Below are 21,681 nucleotides of genomic sequence, written 5' to 3' on the forward strand. Positions count from 1 at the left end.
AATATAAATAGGCATAAGCCACTACTAAATCAGTCCTATGAAAAGTTTTCTCAGTTACTGTAAATTAGAGAGGGGTTAAGGGAAATGTTAAGGGAATACGACAAACTTCCAATGGGAACAACACCATTTATATGCCTTTTCTTGTATATAGAAGCCTTTATTGCAGAAAGGCTAACCCCTTTTTAGTATGCTGGTCTAGAATATATTTTACGTAGCACTCAGAGATAATCTAAGTATTACCAATGTTTCATTTGCATTTGTATGTTGATATACACATAATCACATGTTGATCAAAATTATAAACAAAATTTTAAAACACTTATGTTTCGAAAGTTAAGACTGGATTACGTACTAGTGTCTTTTAGAATATCTACACGCTGGGGGTAATATTACTACTTCTTTAGTAAATGGCTTGTGTGAAACCTCAAGCTCACTCATCTTTTTATAGGTGGGTTTATCTGATGAGTATTGTGACCCAATGATTGTTTAGCAGCAATTTACCAAACTGTAAATTCTTTTATTAACAGGCATTATAAACAGATAATACTATTCTTATTTAAAAACCATGAGTGCCACACTGGTGAATATACAGCTCATGAATAACTTAAAGTATTTCTCATTTTAAAAGGAAACACACAGCATACAAAAACCTATACTAAACAAAGAAGCTAGATGGATACATGATTGATGTGTCTAAAATGATGGATACATACAGCACATAATTAATGTTAATTATGTGATCAGTACATTTTTCTATATGATTCCCTTTATGCTTCACTTTCCCCAGAGACTGAATTTTGAACTTCCTCTTCTAAAATTGGTACAATCAGGTTATCCTTGGACATCAAATTATATTTCATCACAAATTTAGTAAACCGATGACACAAAAATGTTTCATTCTGTAGAGAGGAAGAAAAAAAATGTCATTTTATTATACAAAGATAAAAAAAGACATGTAATATCATCTATTACTGTCATTCTGAGAATGCATCAGGGTAATTAGTAAAATACACTTACTTCATATTCATCAAATATCTGCCGGTGGTGAAAATAAGCATGTGAAAATATTCTGTAAATCCTACGGCATACTGATCCTAGTTTCGCTACAGATGATTCTTTTATGCTAACCCTAGAAACACAAACCACAAATTCATAAAGCCAGTCAGTCTCACCAACAATATAAACTCATCTTTTCAACTCACAAGAGTAGAAACAAACACCTAGGAAAAAGTCCCCAGGCCAATGTCACCCCTGTTCATTGCTATAACTACTAGTGATTTTAAGTGGCAAGACTAGAACGTACTCTTTATTCTTGGGTCAGTGCTCTTTCTACCTAACCACAGTTCCGAAGTTAGTTCAGAATTATAGTTTTGAGACTTTATTAAACACTAGTGAATATAAATTCCTAACTAATTAAAACTTTCTTCATGTTATAATATGACCTCTTTGCCCACAAGAAATGATAACTGATAATAATTCCTTTATTAACAGGCATTATATTAATTATATTATATATTAATTATATTAATAGGCATGCTATAAACTTGACCTTTTGAAAAATAAAAATTATACATTTCTGATATTCTTTTTAAAATACATATAAGAACTGAGATAAAACCCAATGATTTTTACTTTCATTTAAAAATATTTTTTCACTTTTTTTTTTTTTTTTGCCAGCAGGGTAAATGACTCCAGTGGTGGCAGCAGCTTCTTCTTCTTCACCTTCTTTTTAATAAAGGTGAGAGACAGAGAAGGAGAGGGGAAGAGATGCCTGCAGCACTGCTGCATCATTCATGAAGCTTACCCATGCAGGTAGAGATGGGGGACCTGAGCCTGGGTCATCACTCATGGTAACTAATATATACACTCTACCAGGTGAGCCACCACAGAGACCAATTTTTTACATATATAATATGAACTCTTTAGAGTTACAATAAAGAAAAATCTCAACCTACCTATCCACTTAGCAAGCAATAACATTCTAATAGAAATAAAGAGCCAGTCACAAACTTCACTGATACTGTATTAACAGTATGCACAGGCTTCTTCCCAGATGTTAAAAATCTACAGGCAGGGATAAGAAATCCTTAAAAAAAAAAAAAAAATGAAGAGTCCTTGTATTTACTGTAGAATGTAAAACATTAATCCCCCAATAAAGAAATTTTTAAAAAATGAAAAGTCCAGGGGCCAGGTGGTGGCACATCTGGTTGAGTGCACACATCACTGTGCACAAGGACCGAGGTTTAAGCCCCTGGTCACCCCACTTGCATTGGACCAGGGCTGCAGTTGTCTCTCTCCCTATCTTGTCTCCCCACCTCTCAGTTTCTCTCTGTTTCCACCCAATAGTAAACAAACAAACAAATAAATAAATAAAGGTTTACACTTTAAAAAAATGAAAAGTCCACAGGGTTGGAGAGATGGCATAATGGTTATTCAAACACCTTTCATGCCTGAGGCTCTGAGATCCCAAGTTCAACACACAGCACCACCAATAGCCAGATCTTGCAGTATCTGGTTATATATATATATATTTTAAAAAATAAATAAATAACTGCAAAAAAATGAAAAGTCCAAACTTAGGAAAAGTCTGCTTTTTTTAATCTTTATTTATTGGATAGAGAGAGCCAGAAATCTTGAGGGAAGGGGGTGACAGAGAGACACCTGGAGCCCTGCTTCGCCACTCACAAACTTTCCTCTGCAGGTGGGGGAACAGGGCTTGAACCAGGTTTCTTGTGCACTGTGATGTGTGCGCTCAACCGGTTGAGCCACCACCCAACCCCGAAAGTCTGCTCTAGGCATAGTGCCTGTAAGACAAGATTGAGAGGCCAAGGAGGTGATCCATTGGGTAGAGTGCAAGCCTTGTACACATGAGGCCCTGTGTTCAATCACTGGTATTGCATGTGGTAGAGCAGAGCACTGATCTGCCTTCAGTCTTTCTCATAAAAATAATAATTTAAAAAACTGAAAGAGAGGGAAGGCCAGCCTCTGGTGCACCCAGTTGAATGTTCATGCTACTATGTGCAAGGACCCAGGATTTGAGCCCCTGTTCCTCACCTGCAGTGGAGAAACTCTACAAGTAGTGACAGCAGGTCTGCAGGTGTCTATCTTTCCTTATCCCTCTTTATCACCTCCTCCCCCTCTCAGTTTCTCTATGTCCTGTCAAATAAACTAGAAAGGGGGGGGGGAGGAAAAATGGCTGCAGGGAGCAGTGGATTCATAGTTCTAGCAGTGAGCCCCAGTGAAAGAGAAAGAAGATATATATATATGATAATTTTATTTATTTATTCCCTTTTGTTGCCCTTGTTGTTATTATTGTTGTCATCATTGTTGGAAGGACAGAGAGAAATGGAGAAAGGAGTGGAAGACAGAGAGGGGGAGAGAAAGAGAGACACCTGCAGACCTGTTTTGCTGCTTGTGAAGCAACTCTCCTGCAGGTGGGGAGCCAGGGACTCGAACCACGATCTTTACACCAGTCCTTGTACTTAATGCCACCTGCGCTTAACCCGCTGAGCCACTGCCCTACTCCCAAGCGAGAGATATAAGTAAGTAAACACATAAATGCCCCAACTTTAAATAAAGGATAAGAGGAAAAGCCCAGGAGAATGCCTCAGAGTAGCCATGAATTTTGGGAGGCAATTTCTGCTGCCTTTAGTTTACACATAGCCTTAGTTTCAAATGTAAGTAACTTTAAATATGTAAGTCAAAAAATTATAGAATACAACGTACTAATCAGAGTATTTCATTAAATTAATACCAAAAAGTTTACTATCATGTTTAGAAGTTTTGCTTACCTGCTAGGAAAATATTTATTGCTATTCAAAAGACATGCAGCACCATCAAGTGTGTGTCTAGTATAGTCTATAGCAGGACACTACAAAAGAAGGCATAAAAAAAATGCATCAGCAAATAGCACTAACTCTTAGGAGTATTGAATATATAAGCTCCTCCCACTATTATGAGGTAACAGGGGTATGATTCCACATCCCTCCTACTACCCTAAGTTGTTTGCTCTCACCCTCAATGTTTTCATATACGCTGGGAGTGAGCAGTCAGGGTGCTGGTTCATATATCTTCTAGAACTTGGTATTGTAATTATAAAGACGGGAAGGCTTATTTACTGGAATATTATTACATTTTATGTAGTCATTCTGATAATTAGAATAGTATCTGAATGGGGCTCACCCGCACTACGAATCCACTGCTCCTGGAGCCCAGTTTTTCGATTTTTCAGATAAAGAGAAATTAAGAGAGGCAGAAAAGATGGGGGGGGGGGGGACGACACCTGCAGCCCTATTTCACCACTCGCAAAGCTTTCCCTTTACAGGTGGGGATCAGGGGCTTGAACCCGGGTCCTTGAGCACTGTAACATGTATACTCAACCAGGTGCACTACCACCAGCTCCCCCAAGAATGTGCTTTCTTAAAAGACAAAATAGCAAATAGGGGCTGGATGGTGGTGCACATGGTTGAGTGTACATGTGCAAGGACCCAGGTTCCAGCCCCTGGTCCCCACCTGCAGGTGAAAGATTTTGTAGTGAAGCAGTGTTGCAGGTATCTCTCTGTCTCTCTCCTTCTGTATCTCCCTCCTTTCCTCTCAATTTCTGGCTGTCTTTATCCAATAAATAAAGATAATTTAAAAAGTTTAAAAAAAAAAAAAGGCAAGGGGTAGATAGCATAATGGTTATGCAAAGAGACTCTCATGTCTGAGGCTTCAAAGTCCCAGGTTCAATCCCCTGAAGTGCCATAACCCAGAGCTGAGCAGTGCTATGGAAACGAACAAACAAACAAAAAACCAGATAACAACTTGCAACCAAAGTTATTTGTCTTTAAGACTTAGAGATTCTTGGCACTACAGTGACCTCATGTCTATAATTTTTTTCTTTTTTTATTGCAGTATTTTAAAAAAATTTTAATATTTTTTATATTTATTTATTCCCTTTTGTTGCCCCTGTTGTTTTATTGTTATATTTATTATTACTGATGTCGTTGTTGATGGATAGGACAGAGAGAAATGGAGAGAGATGGGGAAAAAAAATAGGCGGAGAGAAAGACAGACACCTGCAGACCTGCTTCACCACTTGTGAAGTGACTACCCTGCAGGTAGGGAGCCGGGAGCTCGAACCAGGGTCCCTACACCGGTCCTTGCACTTTGCACCACCTGCACTCAATCCACTGTGCTACCGCCCGGCTCCCTTAATTTTTATTTATAAAATGGAAATACTGACAAGACCATAGGATAAGAGGGGTATAATTCCACACAATTCCCACCACAGAGATCCATATAAAGTCCCCTCCCTTGATAGCTTTCCTATTCTTTCTACAGAACTGGTCTAACACAATTCTTTTTTTAGGTAAAAAGATTTTTAAATAAATATTTTATTTTATATGTATGTATATATTTGCCAAAGCACTGCTCAGTTCCAGCTTATGGTGGTTCAAGGGGATTGAATCTGGGACCTCTTGTGCCTGAGGCCTGAAAGTCTTTTGTATAATCATTAATCTATTTCTCCTGCCTGATCTTTTTTAATTTTTTTATATTTATTTATTTTCCCTTTTGTTGCCCTTGTTTTTTCATTGTTGTTGTAGTTATTGTTGTTATTGATGCTGTCATTGTTAGATAGGACAGAGAGAAATGGAGAGAGGAGGGGAAGACAGAGAGGGGGAGAGAAAGATAAACACCTGCAGACCTGCTTCACCACTCATGAGGCGACCCCCCTGGAGGAGGGGAGCCAGGGGCTCGAACTTGGATCCTCACGCCGGCCCTTGCGCTTCGCACCACCTGCACTTAACCCGCTGTCCTATCGCGAGGCTGCCCTGCCTGATTTGTTTTTATGAGAAACCAGAGTTCTGCTCAACTACGGTATATGGTGGTGCCAAAGACTGAAAATTGGGAGGCATATCCTATGCCCTAACATGCTGAACTACTTCCCTCAACCCAATTATTTTTTCTATTTTTTATTAGTAGTTTAATACTGATTTATAAAATTACAATGTAACAACTGCATACCATTTCCACTGATGAATTCTGTGTCTATATTCCCTCCACTGGAAACTATGATGGTTCTCCCAAGGTCAGAATATTATTTCTACAACTATCTGTCCTGCATATCTATCTATCCCTCTATCATTCTACCTATTTTTGCCCATTTTTAAAGGTTTATTTATTTACTTAATTTAATCGTATTTATTTACTTATTTACTAGAGACAGCCAGAAATTGAGAGGGAGGTAGAGAGGGAAAGAGACAGAGAGACACCAGCAGGCCTGCTTCACCGTTTCTGAAGCGAACCCTCCCACCCCCCGCAGGTGGGGAGCCATGGGCTCAAACCAGGATCCTCGCTTGGGTCCTTGTGCTTAGTATTATGTGCATTTAACCTGGTATGCCACCGGCCACCCCACCCCCTTCCTTTCTAAATCATGCCTATACCTACTACTACTCTTTTTTTTTTTTTCCCCCTCCAGGGTTATTGCTGGGCTCGGTGCCTGCACCATGAATCCACCGCTCCTGGAGGCCACTTTTTTTCCCCCTTTTGTTGCCCTTGTTGTAGCTTCGTTGTGGTTATTATTATTGCCCTTGTTGACGCAATTCGTTGTTAGATAGGACAGAGAGAAATGGAGAGAGGAGGGGAAAACAGAGAAGGGGAGAGAAAGACAGACACCTGCAGACCTGCTTCACCGCCTGTAAAGCGACTCCCCTGCAGGTGGGGAGCCGGGGGCTCGAACCAGGATCCTACTACTACTCTTGAATGTCCTTCCTTTTTACTCTTTTCCCTCCATGTCTGGACGGAGTTGGCATTCAGAGCCTTCTGGTCATCTTCCCCTAACATTTCTCCCTCTTTAGGATATGAACCAAAATTCTTTTTGAGGTGCAGAACGTGGGAGTTCTGTCTTCTGTAACTGCTTCTCTGCTGGACATGGGCGTTGCAGGTCGATCCATACCCCCAGCCTGTTTCTATTTTCACCTAGTGATCCAATTATTTTTAATGTCAGTATCAAGTAAAAAGCAATTACCATGGAATAAAAGAAGATACAATGCATAGGGTGTTTTTTTAATATTTATTTATTTCCTTTTGTTGCCCTTGTTGTTTTACTGTTGTAGTTACTGATGTCATTGTTGTTGGATAGGACAGAGAGAAATGGAGAGAGGAGGAGAAGACAGAGAAGGGGAGAGAAAGATAGACACCTGCAGACCTGCTTCACTGCCTGTGAAGCAACTCCCCTGCAGGTGGGGAGCCGGGGCTTGAACTGGGATCCTTATACCGGTCCTTGCGCTTTGTGCCACCTGTGCTTAACCCACTGTGCTACTGCCCAACTCCCTACAATGCATAGGTTGTTGTTTTTTTAATATATATTTATTTATTCCCTTTTGTTGCCCTTTTTGTTGTTGTTGTTGTTGTTATTGTTGTAGTTATTATTGTCCTTGTGTTGGATAGGACAGAGAGAAATGGAGAGAGGAAGGGAAGACAGAGAGGGGGAGAGAAAGACAGACACCTGCAGACCTGCTTCACTGCCTGTGAAGCGACTCCCCTGCAGGTGGGGAGCCAGGGCTTGAACTGGGATCCTTATGCTGGTCCCTGCGCTTTGCGCCACCTGCGCTTAACCCGCTACGCTACAGCCCAATTCCCTACAATGCATAGGTTTTTTGTTGTTTTTTTTATATATATTTATTTATTCCCTCTTGTTGCCCTTGTTGTTGTAGTTATTATTGTCCTTGTTGTTGGATAGGACAGAGAGAAATGGAGAGAGGAAGGGAAGACAGAGGGGGAGAGAAAGACAGACACCTGCAGACCTGCTTCACCGCCTGTGAAGCGACTCCCCTGCAGGTGGGGAGCTGGGGGCTCAAACCAGGATCCTCACGCCAGTCCTTGCGTTTTGTGCCACGTGCACTTAACCCACTATGCTACCTCCCAACTCCTGTACAATGCATAGTTTTAATTAGCCAGTTGTAAAGGACATTTTTCAGATAATTAAGAAAAACTGAACTGTTGCAGAAAATGGCTCAAACTGAAAAAGCCTCAGTTAATAGAATTAAGTACCAGGGTGAAGACATAACTCACTGTACGGTAGGGTCCTATGCTCAGTCCAATTTCCTCCATGGCATTGAGGGAATCTCTGGTGCTATGTGTGGTGTTTCTCTATACCTCTCTATGTAAATGGAAAAAGTGGCTTGGGAGTAGTTAAATCAACTATGTGCAAGAGCAAGGCTCCACAAGAAGGAAGGAAGGAAGGAAGGAAGGGAAAGGGAAAGGGAAAGGGAAAGGGAAAGGGAAAGGGAAAGGGAAAGGGAAAGGGAAAGGGAAAGGGAAAGGGAAAGGGAAGGCTGAGCAAACAAGCATCAATTAGTAATCATCACCTATTATTTCTACCAAAGAACGTAAGAATGAATTTAAAATGTAAGCATGTGGGAACTTCTGGAGGCATGGCTACAGAGTAGGAGCCATTTCAGATTGCTCTCTGATAAAACTAGAAAAAAAACAATGAAAAATCAGCTGAAAATTCAACAAAAAACAACCAGGATTTCTTCAGAAAATCACTAAGCCCCAGACACCATGCTGCAGATGCTACCATGATTCCATCCTGACTTCCCTGGGCAGACCATTTCACCAATGTGTCCTGGAGCCTCACTGTGTCTCCACTACGAAAAGACAGAAACAAGCTGGGTGTGTGGATCCACCTGCAAATGTCCATGTCCAACAGAGCAGCAAACACAAAAGCCAGAACTCACACCTTTTGCAACACAAAACTAATTTTGGTCCAGGGGCCAAGCAGTGGTGCACCTGGTTAAGTGAACACGTTACTATGAGCAAGGCCCTCTGTCCCCAGCTGCAGGGGGAAAGCTTCACAAGTGGTGAAGCAGGGCTGCAGGTGTCTCTTTTCTCTCTACCTCTCAATTTCTCTATCTCTCTCCAATAATAAATAAAAATATATACATTAGTAGAAGACAAAGGAGGGGAAGAGGGAGAAGGAGGAGGAGGAGGAGAAGGAGAAGAAGAAAGGGGGAGGAAGAGGAGGAGGAGAAGAATTTTAGTCTTATACTCCCAGAAGGGCAAATGTTAGGGAAAGATGATGAGAGGGCTCTGAACTCCAATTACATCAGGACCCAGAGACAGAAAAGGGGGCGGGGTGGGAACGATACTTGGAAATAGTAGGTATGACTTAGAAAGGAAGAGAAGGTCGGACCATGGAAAAAAATAGGCAAATGTATATAGACATAGTTACAGAAATGATAGCTCACTCACACCTGTGATCCTAGGAAAACTAATGCAATTTCCAATAGAGGGAATGGGGACACAGAACTCTCGTAGCAGGGAAAAGATCTGGAATATTACCCCTGTTATCTTATAATTTTGTAAATCAGTATTAAATCACTAATAATAAAAAGTAAATCCACAGGAAGTAAATGAATAGCTGCCTGAAGCTAGAGGAAGAACATAAAGAAGTGCTACTCTAATGGGTGTGGGTTGCTTTTGGGAAGATGAAAATATTCTGTTAGCAGTACATCACTGCGAATATTTTTTTTTAAAAGTAAACAAGGGGTCCGGGTGGTGACACACCTGGCTGAGAACACATGTTACAATGCACAAGGACCCAGGTTTGAGTACACGGCCCCCACCTGCAGGGGGAAAGCTTTGCGAGTGGTGAAGCAGGGCTGCAGGTGTATCTCTCTCTCCCTCTTTATCTCCCCTTCCCTCTCAATTTCTCACTTTCTCTATCCAACAAATAAATAAATACAATTTAAAAAAAGAAGCAGGGAGTCGGGCGGTAGTGCAGTGGCTGAAGCGCACATGGTACAAAGTGCAAGAACCAGCATAAGGATCCCTGTTCAAGCCACCTGTGGGGGGTCGCTTCACAGGCAATGAATCAGGTCTGCAGGTGTTTATCTTTCTCTCTCCCTCTCTGTCTTCCCCATCTCTCTCCATTTCTCTCTGTCCTAACAACATCAATAACAATAATAACTACAACAACAATGAAAAACAACAGGGCAACAAAGAAAATAAGTAAATATTAAAAAAAAAAAAAAGGAAACAAGGACATTTTACCAACTATACATTAGAAGCAACATGTTAACATTAGAAGCAAATGTGACATGTTATTCGGAGTCAGTGGAAGCATAAAATGAGTTCTAGAACATGTAATTGTCCATTTATAAAAAGTGACTCTAATCATAAATGCTTTAAAAAATAAAAGGCAGGGGGCTGGGTGGTAGCTCACCTGGTTGAGTGCGCATGTTACAGTGCATAAGGACCTGAGTTTGAGTCCCCAGCCCCCACCTGCATGGGGAAAGCTTCACGAGTGGTGAAGCAGTGCTACAGGTCTCCCTCTCCCTCTCCTTCTTCCTCTCTCTCTCTCTCCCCCCCATCCCCTCAATTTCTGGCTGTCTCTATCCAATAGGCAAATAAAGATAATAAAAAAATAAAATAAAATAAAAGGTAATAACAAGGGCAACAACAAAAAAAAACAAACAAGGGCAACAAAAGGGGAAAAATAAATAAATAAAATTTAAATAAAAAATAAAAGGTAAATAAAGCACCTTGCAACAAAAAGCTCTAAACCAAAGGATAAAATAAACAGTGAGCTGAAATTTGGGTTATAGGGATTTATTTATTTATCCATCTTTGTACTTTTTAAGTATTTACCTCTTTTGGAGTTTTATGAGCCGCACAAAGAAAAATCCACTGCTCAGTTGCTGTCATCTGAGTACACGTATCTGGATGGCATTCACTCTGTTAAAAACAGTTACATTTCTTAATATGTAAAATAATAATGAGAAAATATCATTTGAGTAACTGTATTTCCATATAGAATAATTTTATATTTCTTTATAAGCACATTGCAACAAAAACAGCTAAAGAAAGTATTACCTGAAGTTTGACAGCAAGTCCGTTTAGCTCAAGACAGAATTGCCTAAAAATACAAATGCATAAATGAAAGTCTTAATACATAAATGAAAAATCTACTCTCTATGTATTTTTACTATATTCAGTGCAGAAAGAGAATTTCATCAGTGCCATTCTTTCACTCTCATGACCATTATTAGTATCACTCGAACTGGTAAGTCTCATTTACTGCAAAGACAAAGTAAAAACTAACAATCTTAACCATGTCCTATATCAGAGTTCTCTGAAAATTGTGTCATTTTCCTGAAAAGTAATTTGAATTATTTCCCAAGGCTCTCAAAAAGTACAATGTTTTAAAAGACTGATTTGTGGTGCTGCAGAGACAGGTCACCAGATAGGGGTGTGCTCTGCCAGGCAGAAGATCCAGGTTAAAGCTCCAGTATCAAGTGAGAGTGCCATGGTATTTTGGCAAATTCTAATACTATTGTCACTTTCCCCTGAGTATTCTGTCTCTCTGTTGAATGAAAAAGTCCAGGAGTGAGGAAACTGTATATGTAAGAGGGCCCAGCTCTGCAAAAAAAAAAAAAAAAAAAAAAAAAATCATGATTTTTATCAGAGAGAACCATTCTGGTAATATATATGAAGTTAGAAATCAAATCTGGGTCTCATGCATGCAAATCCTGTCCTCCCTAGCCACGGAGAGTGCACTTTTTTTTTTAAATATTTATTTATTCCCTTTTGTTGCCCTTGTTGTTTTATTGTTGTTATTTGATAAGACAGAAAGAAATGGAGAGAGAAGAGGAGAGAAAGACACCTGCAGACCTGCTTCACCGCTTGTGAAGCGATTCCCCTGAGCTGGGGGCTCAAACCAGGATCCTTCCGCTTGTCCTCGCGCTTCATACCACCTGAGCTTAACCCACTGCGCTACCACCTGACTCCTGAGAGCACACTTCTTAATCAAGCCATTCTCCTGCAACCTGAGAGGAAGAATAATGGATAAAGAACTGGACTCTTAAACGAGGAGATCCTGAGTTCGATGCTCAACATCTTATGTGCCAGACTGATGCTCTGGTTCTCTCTTTCTCATTAGTAAATAAATCTTTAAGTAAGTCATTCATCTAAGTATGTATTCTAATTAAATAATCAGAACTCAACACAGACATATGTAGAGAGACAGTTACAGAAACTATTTCTGTATTTTCTCATATATTAATATATAATGTACATATATATGTACATACATACATGGGAAAATAAAAATATTCTGAATAATTGCAGAGAAGTAAAATGTTGGTATACACATAAACAGAGAGTACACTCAAGGCTGGGGAGATAGCACATCAGCTATGTAAAAGACTCCTATAAGATCATATATTCAATTCACTACACCAGCAAAGAACAAAGAAAAAAAGAATACATTTACACTAAGAATCCAGTTGTGTAAAAATGGTACACATCTGTATATGCACATATATCTTGTGTGTGTATATATACAAAATAGTACACACGTGCACACTAGAGGCTTCTTCTTTCTATCCTTTTTCCCAAGTTCTGACTACAAATGATGTTAGTTAGAAAAGAAAAAAAAATGGTAGGAAATGAAAGTCCTTGATAATTCTACTACCTCTTCCCAAAAGGTAATGACATGAAAATTTGGTTTGCAGTCCAGGGGGTGACGCAGTAAAGTATTAGACTTAAGCATGAAGTCCTGAGTTCAATTCCTTGCAAAGCATCTACCAGAGCGATAAAATAAATCTTTAAAAAGAAATTTTGATTTTTCTATACACAGATTAAAAGGTACTAGGATGTTATATGTAATTTTCTAAATTGCTTCTGTCACTTAATAGATCCTGGGAATTTTTTTCATGATATACTTTCCTCCCAAACTGCCAAACTAAGAAGTATCAAGTAATGTTCAGTGACTGTTTTTGAATAAATGAATAAAGAAAATGATATGAGAGGCCAGGTGGTGGCACACTTGGTTGGGCGCACATGTTACAGTATGCAAGGACCAGGATTCGAGCCCCCAGTCCTCACCTACAAGGGGAAAACTTTGCGAGTGGTGAAGCAGTGTTGCAGGTGTCTGTCTCCCTCCCTCTCAATTTCTTGTTGTCTCTATCCAATAAAGAAAGAATAAATTTTAAAAAAAAGAAAAATTATATGATGCTAAGATCATCATTTGAACAGACCTATCATTTACCATGAGAAAGCAAATTAATACTCTATGGTACAAAGATAACTTATTCTCTATAGTTGTCAAAACATTTGATGTTCTAAAAATTCTCGATAATCATTATCATGTTTCCCAAACAAATGGAAACATTTTGGCTTCCCACAAATAAATGCAAAGCTAAAACCTACATGATTAGATAAAAAGAGCCTGATAACGGAAAAAAAAAAAAAAAATATATATATATATATATATACACACACACACTTGAAATAAATTATGTACTCATTTACTTAAAGTATATTATAGCAGAAGAAAGCAAATACGAAGGCAAGGGTCAAATTTTCAAATTATCTGTAACTATATTTCGTTCCCAGATGCCTAAAAACAAATGCTAATCTTAAGTTACAAAACGTACCATTTCTGAATCACTACATCCCACTCTCTTGTGCCATTTTCAGTAAGCCCCATGTTTTTGAGTTTTTACAATAGCACCAGGACAAATAAAATAAACATGAGAAAGACTTTATAATCCCAGTAAATAAGATATTATTTTTACTGGCCCAGGAGACAGTACAATGAATAGTGTCAGACTCTCAGAAATGAAATCACAAGCTCTATCCCTAGTATTGCATGTACCAAAGAAAGGTTCTTTCTTCCTCTCTCATTAATAAATAAACTTTAAAAAATTAAATTTGGGAGTCGGGCAGTAGTGCAGTGGTTTAAGCACACGTGGTGCAAAGTGCAAGGCCAACTTAAGGATCCAGGTTGGAGCCCCTGGCTCCCCACCTGCAGGAGAGTCGCTTCACAGACGGTGAAGCAGGTCTGTAGGTGTCTGTCTTTCTCTCCCCCTCTGTCTTCCTCTCCTCTCTCCATTTCTCTCTGTCCTACTCAACAACAACGACATCAATAACTACAACAATAATAAACAAGGGCAACAAAAGGGAAAATAAATAAAAAGAAAAAAAAATTAATTAAATTTAACAAGGGCAACAAAGGGGAAAATAAATAATAAAAAAGAACTTATAAAAATTTTAATTTAATTTAAAACTAGATCAAATGTTCAAGTTATTTGTCCAAGACACTTAAACAAAGAAGTTTAAGCACTGTGAAATTGCTGAACTGTTACAACACTGTGCTAGGGCAATATCTAGAAAACAAACCTACAGCATCAAAAAAATGAACATGTATAATGCTGAGGCACTCATCACAGAAAATACTATAAAATTTATTCAGGAGAAGTTGTATTTCTACTGCAATTATTATTTAAAAACCAACTTGATGGGCAAGGGAGAGTACAAATGGCAGCACACCAGACTTTCATGCTGAGGTCTCAGAGTTCCTAGGTTTAACCCTTCACATCACCATTAGCCAGAGTTGAGCAGTACTCTGGTTTCTTTCACTCATAAAAATAAGTCATCTTCACAGCTACATACAAGATACTGGGTACTATACAGCAAACTCTAACAAAAGGACTTTTCAAAGTTAACCCAATTACCAAATAATGTGATAATAACATTAACTATCCATTGTTTTTTTGAATCCTAAGACAACAGGAACCTCACATCTCCACTATAGAGTCTGTATTTCCCCCAGTCCTGGAACCTTAGGATAGGGCCCACTTTCCCACATGCCTCTCCCAATCCATATCAAATAATATTGCATCTGCCGATCGCAACCTTATCAACACAACGATTGCCACCTCAACACGCTTCAGCTCAGACTGTGTCCAAGGACTTCACGTGTGGAATGACAACCCTTCAGCTTCATTACTCGGGTGAGACCTTTCCTTTCATAGCATTCTCTAATTCCATCCCAGGTGGTTCACTTTCTAACAAAGTCCCAAAACCTAGATATAGGTTCTGTGAGAGAGAGCATATGTTCACACTTATCCATAAACTACTGCAAAATATATACCTGAAAGCAGAAGTACACTAGAGTTTGCAGTGAGTACCCTGCCCCCCAACACTTCCTCTCCACTATTCCAACCTTTGGGTCCATGATTGCTCAACAATTTGTTTGGCTTTGTATGTTAACTCTCTTTTCAGCCACCAGGTTCCAGATGCCATCAGGATGCCGGCCAGGCTTCCCTGGACTGAAGACCCCACCAATGTGCCCTGGAGCTCCGCTTCCCCAGAGACCCACCCTACTAGGGAAAGAGAGAGGCAGACTAGGAGTATGGACCGACCAGTCAACGTCCATGTTCAGTGGGGAAGCAATTACAGAAGCCAGACCTTCCACCTTCTGCAACCCACAACGACCCTGGGTCCATGCTCCCAGAGGGATAGAGAATGGGAAAGCTATCAGGGGAGGGGATGGGATATGGAGATTGGGTGGTGGGAACTGTGTGGAGTTGTACCCCTCCTACCCTGTGGTTTTGTTAATTTATCCTTTCTTAAATAAATAAATAAATAAAATAATAATAAATAAGTCATCTTTTTTTTTTAAAACCTCAAAAGTAAAAAACTCTGGTGGACATATATGTCATACTACATTCTCCCTTATTTAATCTATAACCCATTCCAGCTTACATTTATACTGGGAAATGTCTACTTCAAGTAACTTCAATATAGTAACTATAGAATACAGCTGTTTCTACTATTAACTTTACATACTCCCTAGTCATCAATTTTCTCTTTCAATTAATATTATGAGAAGATACAAAACTCCTTACTTCAGAATTACAGTTACTCTCTCTTTACCAAAGTGAAGGCTGAAGTTGTTCACAATAGTTAATAATTAACCCATCCAATACCAAGCCTAGGTTAAGGCTCAGAAGTGATACTCTATAAAGCAAAAAAGTCATTCATGAGTAAGCAAACAATATATTTGTGGTTAAAAAATATAGTTAAGAAAAACTTTAAAAATATAATAAAGCCCAGAGCCGTAATTGCAGAGAATGGTCAATTAATAACAACACTGGAAACTTTATAACAACGAAAACATAAATGCTTTAGATCATGGTTTTTGCCCCAGGGTTACACAATTCTATGATTCAATTCATAATTGGCATTAAAGGGTATTTTTATTAAAGGAAGTGCTATGATTTTTTTTTTCTGTGTATGGCTCTAGTAAATTTTATTTTGGGGAAGCCAAGCAGTGGTGCACATGGTTACATTACAGTGCACAAGGGCCAGGGTTCAAGCTCCCAGGCTCCCAATCCCATCTGCAGGGGGAAAGCTTCATGAGTAAAGGTGTCTATCTACAGGTGTCTATCTCTTACCCTTTTTTTTTTTTTTAATATTTATTTATTTTCATTTTTGGATAGAGACAGAGAGAAATTGAGAGGGGAAGGGGAGATAGAGAGAGGGAAAGAGACAGACACCTGCAGATGGCTTCACCATTTGTGAAGCTTTCCTCCTGCAGGTGGGGACCAGGAGCTTGAACCTAGATCCTTGTGTGTTGTAATGTGTGCACTTAACCAGGTGCGCCACTGCCTGGCCCTCTCTTTCCCTTCTCCTCTCTCACTATGTAATAATTAATAATTTTAAAAAGAAAAGGAAATGAAACATGACTTGTTCTCTAGTCTATTTAAAATTTTTTTTTAATTTTCCACTTTACTGGAGGGTTAATGGTTTATAGTAAAATTGTTAATATATCCTAGAACTATTGTGACATTTCATAAAGACTTACCTTAAATGTTCATACTTCCATACACCTTCATCTTGGCCTTCAGGTGGTTCAAGAATTTTGTCAATATTGGAACAATCTGCTCTTATGTTCTGCTGAATATACTATAAGCAAAGAAGTTCTTGTATTTAATTTAATATGTCATATGGTAAAATTTCTGTTAAATATATACAAATTTTGAATAGCCACTCTATGATTCAAATTTAGTGTTACATATGAAACAGAAAACCAAATAAACTGAGGCCCAACCCCACAACACTGGGGGCAGCTTCAGTGTTGTGGTCTCTTCTCTGTTTCTCTATATTTGAAAAAGTTAACCCAGATAGAAGAAGCCTCGGAAAACAAAAGAAAATGGAGGGAGGGAAAGAAAAGGGGAGAGGGGAGTAGGAGGAGAGGGAGAGAGAAAAAGAGAAAGAGAGAGAAACCACATACCGAAGTCTTATATTATTCTTGTGGTTCAGGAGGTGGCGCAGTAGATAAAGCATTGGACTCTCAAGCATGAGGTCCTGATTTCAATCCCCAGCAGCACATGTACCAGAGTGATGTCTGGTTCTCTCTCTCTCTCTCAACTCCTATCTTTCTCATTAATAAATAAAATATTTTTAAAAAACAGAAGTCTTATATTATTCTCCAATTTGATTTATTTGGGATAGGATCTTCTACGAAACTGTAGTAATGGTATTTACCAAGATTGGAACTGGGATAAAAAAAATATAAATCATAACTTTCATATAAACACAAAATATGTAGATATAATTATGTAGAACATATTATATTGTGCCATTAATAAGTAACATCTAATATATACAAATAATAAGAATAGCAATTTTAATTACTTATCTGTTAACTGAATTTACTTACAATTATTAAATTCTGTTATAAATGAAGTTATAAGCCATCGATATTTATGTAGTCTAGAATCATTTTACTTTTTATTTTTATTACATTACTTTTTTAAGATAGAGTCAGGCAGAGACCAGAGCACCAAAGAGTCATCCTTCAATGTAATGGGGCTCAAACCTGGATCACACAAATAGCAAAACAGTACACTATCCAAGTAAACTATTTTTTAAACCCACACTTATTATTACTATTTGAGTATGTATTTATTCATTTACTAACAAGAAGGAGAGAGATACACAGAGAATCAGAGCATTACTCTTGCACGTGCAATGCTGGGGATAGATACCTCACGCTTGTAAATTAGGCATTCTACCCACCGCACACCATCTTCCAGGCTACTAGAATTCTTTTAAGTGATAATTTATATAAAACAATGAAAGAGAAAAAAAATGAAAGAGGGGCTAGCAAAAATAGCTCACTTGGACAATGTGCTGCTTTGCTCTGTGCATAACTGAGATTCAAGCCTTGCCCCCACATTGAAGAAAGCTTCATGTTGTTATCTGTCTTATTCTTTCTACCTCTTTGACTGTTTCTATCTGAAAAAGCCATCCCAAAATGGTGAAGCCCTGATGGTGACAAAAATAAATAATAATAATTCTTTTAAATAACAAGAGCAATTCTTAGAAACAAAACAAAAAGTTGTTATTTTTCTAAAGTGAGTTGTCCACATAATGTTTAAGAAATGCTATCAGGATATACTGACTTCCCAGACCTTTCATGTCTTCTCAGTATGTAATTATACATTCAGATTTAATTATATAAAAAAGTACTACATATCAGATTTTAGACTATCTCCAGAAGGCATGAAATCTTGTGTCCTTCCATATGACAAAGAGGGAAATACCTTTTAATTGATTGATTCTGTGTGCAACAATTATAATGATCTTGTACTAAATTATATCACTTTTCCTAAAGGCATTTTTATAAATCATTTGGGAAGAATCAAGTACATAATAACAATAAAGCACCATGCAAATTAAATTTAACATTTTCAGTTAGGAGTAAGATGTAGTATACAATCATCAACTCTTCCTTTCCACTAAAAAAAGTATAAAATCTAAACATACTGCTTGTTATACCTGTTTTATTCTATGACAGTAAATATCAAAAAGAGGAGCAGGAAAGACTACCAAAGTTCAAAATACCACTGAGTCTGTAGTGAGATTGTTCTATTTCCTTTCCAGTCTGGAAAATCCATATCTGAACTCAATGCAGAATGAAAGAGAGAAATGAGCACTGTTAGTGCTGAGTCATCCAGGAAAACTACTTAAACCTGGCTCAAGAAGTAGAAAAAGGAAGTCGTAAAGTTCAAAAGAGAAGAACCCCCCCCCAGCTTACTTACTTGTTTTTAACATTTATTAGCATAAGACAGAGAAATAAAGAGACAGACAGACAGAATATGAACACAAACCAGAATATCACTTTGGATTGATTGTTGACCAGAGCACAGCTTTGGCTTATGGTGGTGGGGCAATTGAACCTGGGACCTTTCACATAGTCATTATGCTATCTCCCCAGCCCCAGATCATCAAACTCAGGACATCATGTTTATATATAAAAAATTTTATATATATAAAATTTTGCTTATTAATTTATTTTGGAATAGACAGAAATTAAGAGGGGAAGGGAGAAATAAGAGAGGGAGAGAGGCAGAGAGACACTTGCAGCACTGCTTCACCACTTGTGAAGCTTCCCCTCTGCAGGTGGGGACCAGGGGGCTCGAGCTTGGGTGGTGTACATGGTAACCTGTTTGCTCAACCAGCTGCACCAACCCACAACCACCAGGACCTCATGGTTTTAAGTCCAGTGCTCTAGCCTCTGCACCACCTCCTGGGCAGCATCTAGTTTTTGAGACAATTCCATGATGTCAATAAAACCAGCTAGCAAAATAAAAACACAGTAAACAAAACTCTAAATATGACTGGCCCAGTACAAAGTCCCTGAGTTTAGTACAAGTTTGTAGGTTTGGTTCCTAGCATCACATTTACCTCAAAGCTACAACAGTTAAAATAGGGTAGCACTGACATCACGTTGGACTTATTAATCAATGAATATAAACAGAAAGACCAGAAATAAATCTTTACATATTAAAAAAACTACATATATATATATATATATGTGTATATATATATATATATATATATATATATATATATATATATATATATATACACAACTTAATTCTACATGACAATTCACTAGAGGAAAGGACAGTCATATTTAACACAGTTAACATATTTAAGCATAGAGTTTAAAAGAACAGTGGGGGAGGGGCAGGTGGTAGCGCACCAGGTTAAGCGCAGATAGTATTAAAAGCTGAAGGATCCAGGTTCCAGCAACTGGCTCCCCACCTGCAGGGGTGACACTTCGCAAGCGGTGAAACAGGTCTGCAGGTGTCCATCTTTACTTGTTTTTTTTTTTATTACCTTTATTTATTTATTGGGTAGAGACATCCAGAAGTCTAGAGGAAGGGGGAGACAGAGAGGGAAAGAGACCGAGACACACCTGCAGCTCTGCTTCACCACTCGCAAAGCTTTCCTCCTACATGTAGGGACCAGGGACTCAAAGCTGGGTCCTTGAGCATTGTAACATGTGCACTCAACCAGGTGCACCACCACCAAGCCCCAGTGTCCATCTTTCTATCTCCTCCTCCCTCTCAAACTTCTCCCTGTCCTAGCCAATAAATGGAAAAAATGGCCACCATGAGCAGAGGATTTATAGTGCCAGCACCAAGTCCCAGTCATAAAAGGGGGGGGGGGGCAATTTTGTGCTTTAAAAAAATTTTTTTGTGCATACAAAGAAAAATCCTGGACTTGAAGGTCTCACTGGTAAATTCTACCAAATATTTAAAGAATTAATAGCAATCCTTCTCAAACTCTTCTCAAAAATTGATTAAGAAGAAATGCTTCCTGACTCATCCTATGACAACAGCATTGCCTGGTATCAAAGTCAAAGCACTCTGAGAAAACTAGAAACCAATATTCATTATAAACATTAAAAAAAAATTCTAGCAAATTAAGTTCTGCAGCGTAGTAGAATCATTACACTCCATGACCAAGTGAGATTTATTCCTGGAATGCAAGGATGGTTCAACAAACAAAAAGTAAGCAATGTGTTAATATCACATTAACAGAACTTTAAAAAAGCATTATCATCTCAATTATTATCTGCAACAAAACTCAACCACTGATCAAAAAAAAAAAATTGGGAGTAGCACAGCGGATTAAGCGCATGTGGCGCAAAGCCCAAGGACCGGCATAAGGATCCGGGTTCAAGCCCCTGGCTCCCTACCTGCAGCAAAGTCGATTCACAGGTGGTGAAGCAGGTCTACAGGTGTCTGTCTTTCTCTCCCCGTCTTCCCCTCCTCTCTCCATTTCTCTCTGTCCTGTCCAACAACGACATCAGTAACAACCACAATAACAACTACAACAATAAAACAACAAAGGCAACAAAAGGGAATAAATATTAATAAAAAAATTTTTTTTAAACTTTAGATGGAAACTACCTGAACATTACAAAAGTCCCATCTGAAAAACTCGGAAAACAACACACTCAATCAGCTAAGGGTGCTTATTTTGTCACTTCTATCCAAAGGACTTCTGTAAATTCGACCTACGCAGGCAACTGGGCAAGAAAATAAGAAATAAAAGAAACCAAGGGCAGGTGATGGTGCACCTGCTTAAGTGCACATGTTACAATGCACAAGGACCTGGGTTCAAGCCACAGGTCCCCAACCTGCAGGGGGAAAGCTTCAGAAGTGGTAAAGCAGGGTTGCAGGTGTCTCTCTGTCTCTCTCTATCTCCCCTCCCCTCTTGATTTCTGGCTATCTCTATCCAATAAATAAAAATAAAAAGTAAAATAATTATAAAAATAGGGTGGGGGTAGATAGCATAATGGTTATGCAAACAGACTCTCAAGCCTGAGGCTCCGTCAAATCCCAGGTTCAATCCCCCGCACCACCATAAGCCAGAGCTGAGCAATGCTCTGATAATAAATAAATAAATAAATAAATAAATAAATAAATGGGACCCAGATAGGAAAGGAAGAAGTAGAATAACTTATTTGCAGATTATATAATCTCATAGGTAGGGAGGAAAAAAAGGTTGTGAGAACAAACCCAACCAAGAAATGAGAAATTATCT

The 21,681-nt window shown here is 38.6% G+C and overlaps 1 protein-coding gene across 3 annotated transcripts in view; it reads right to left on the reverse strand.

The window, feature by feature from the left end:
* Positions 1–496: 496 nt before the first annotated feature.
* Positions 497–21,681, reverse strand: part of MOB4 (MOB family member 4, phocein) — a 78,084-nt gene continuing 56,899 nt past the window's right edge. For all 3 annotated transcript variants that reach the window (XM_060194206.1, XM_007534415.2, XM_007534416.3), the window contains 6 exons: positions 16,640–16,740; positions 10,861–10,903; positions 10,636–10,722; positions 3,792–3,871; positions 1,018–1,129; positions 497–899 (listed from right to left, as the gene is read on the reverse strand). In XM_060194206.1, coding sequence (XP_060050189.1) covers positions 768–899; positions 1,018–1,129; positions 3,792–3,871; positions 10,636–10,722; positions 10,861–10,903; positions 16,640–16,740 — 555 coding nt within the window. In that variant the 3' untranslated portion in view covers positions 497–767. The remainder of the gene's footprint in view (positions 900–1,017; positions 1,130–3,791; positions 3,872–10,635; positions 10,723–10,860; positions 10,904–16,639; positions 16,741–21,681) is intronic.

Source organism: Erinaceus europaeus, chromosome 7 (assembly GCF_950295315.1).
Source record: "Erinaceus europaeus chromosome 7, mEriEur2.1, whole genome shotgun sequence".
NCBI classification, from domain to species: domain Eukaryota; kingdom Metazoa; phylum Chordata; class Mammalia; order Eulipotyphla; family Erinaceidae; genus Erinaceus; species Erinaceus europaeus.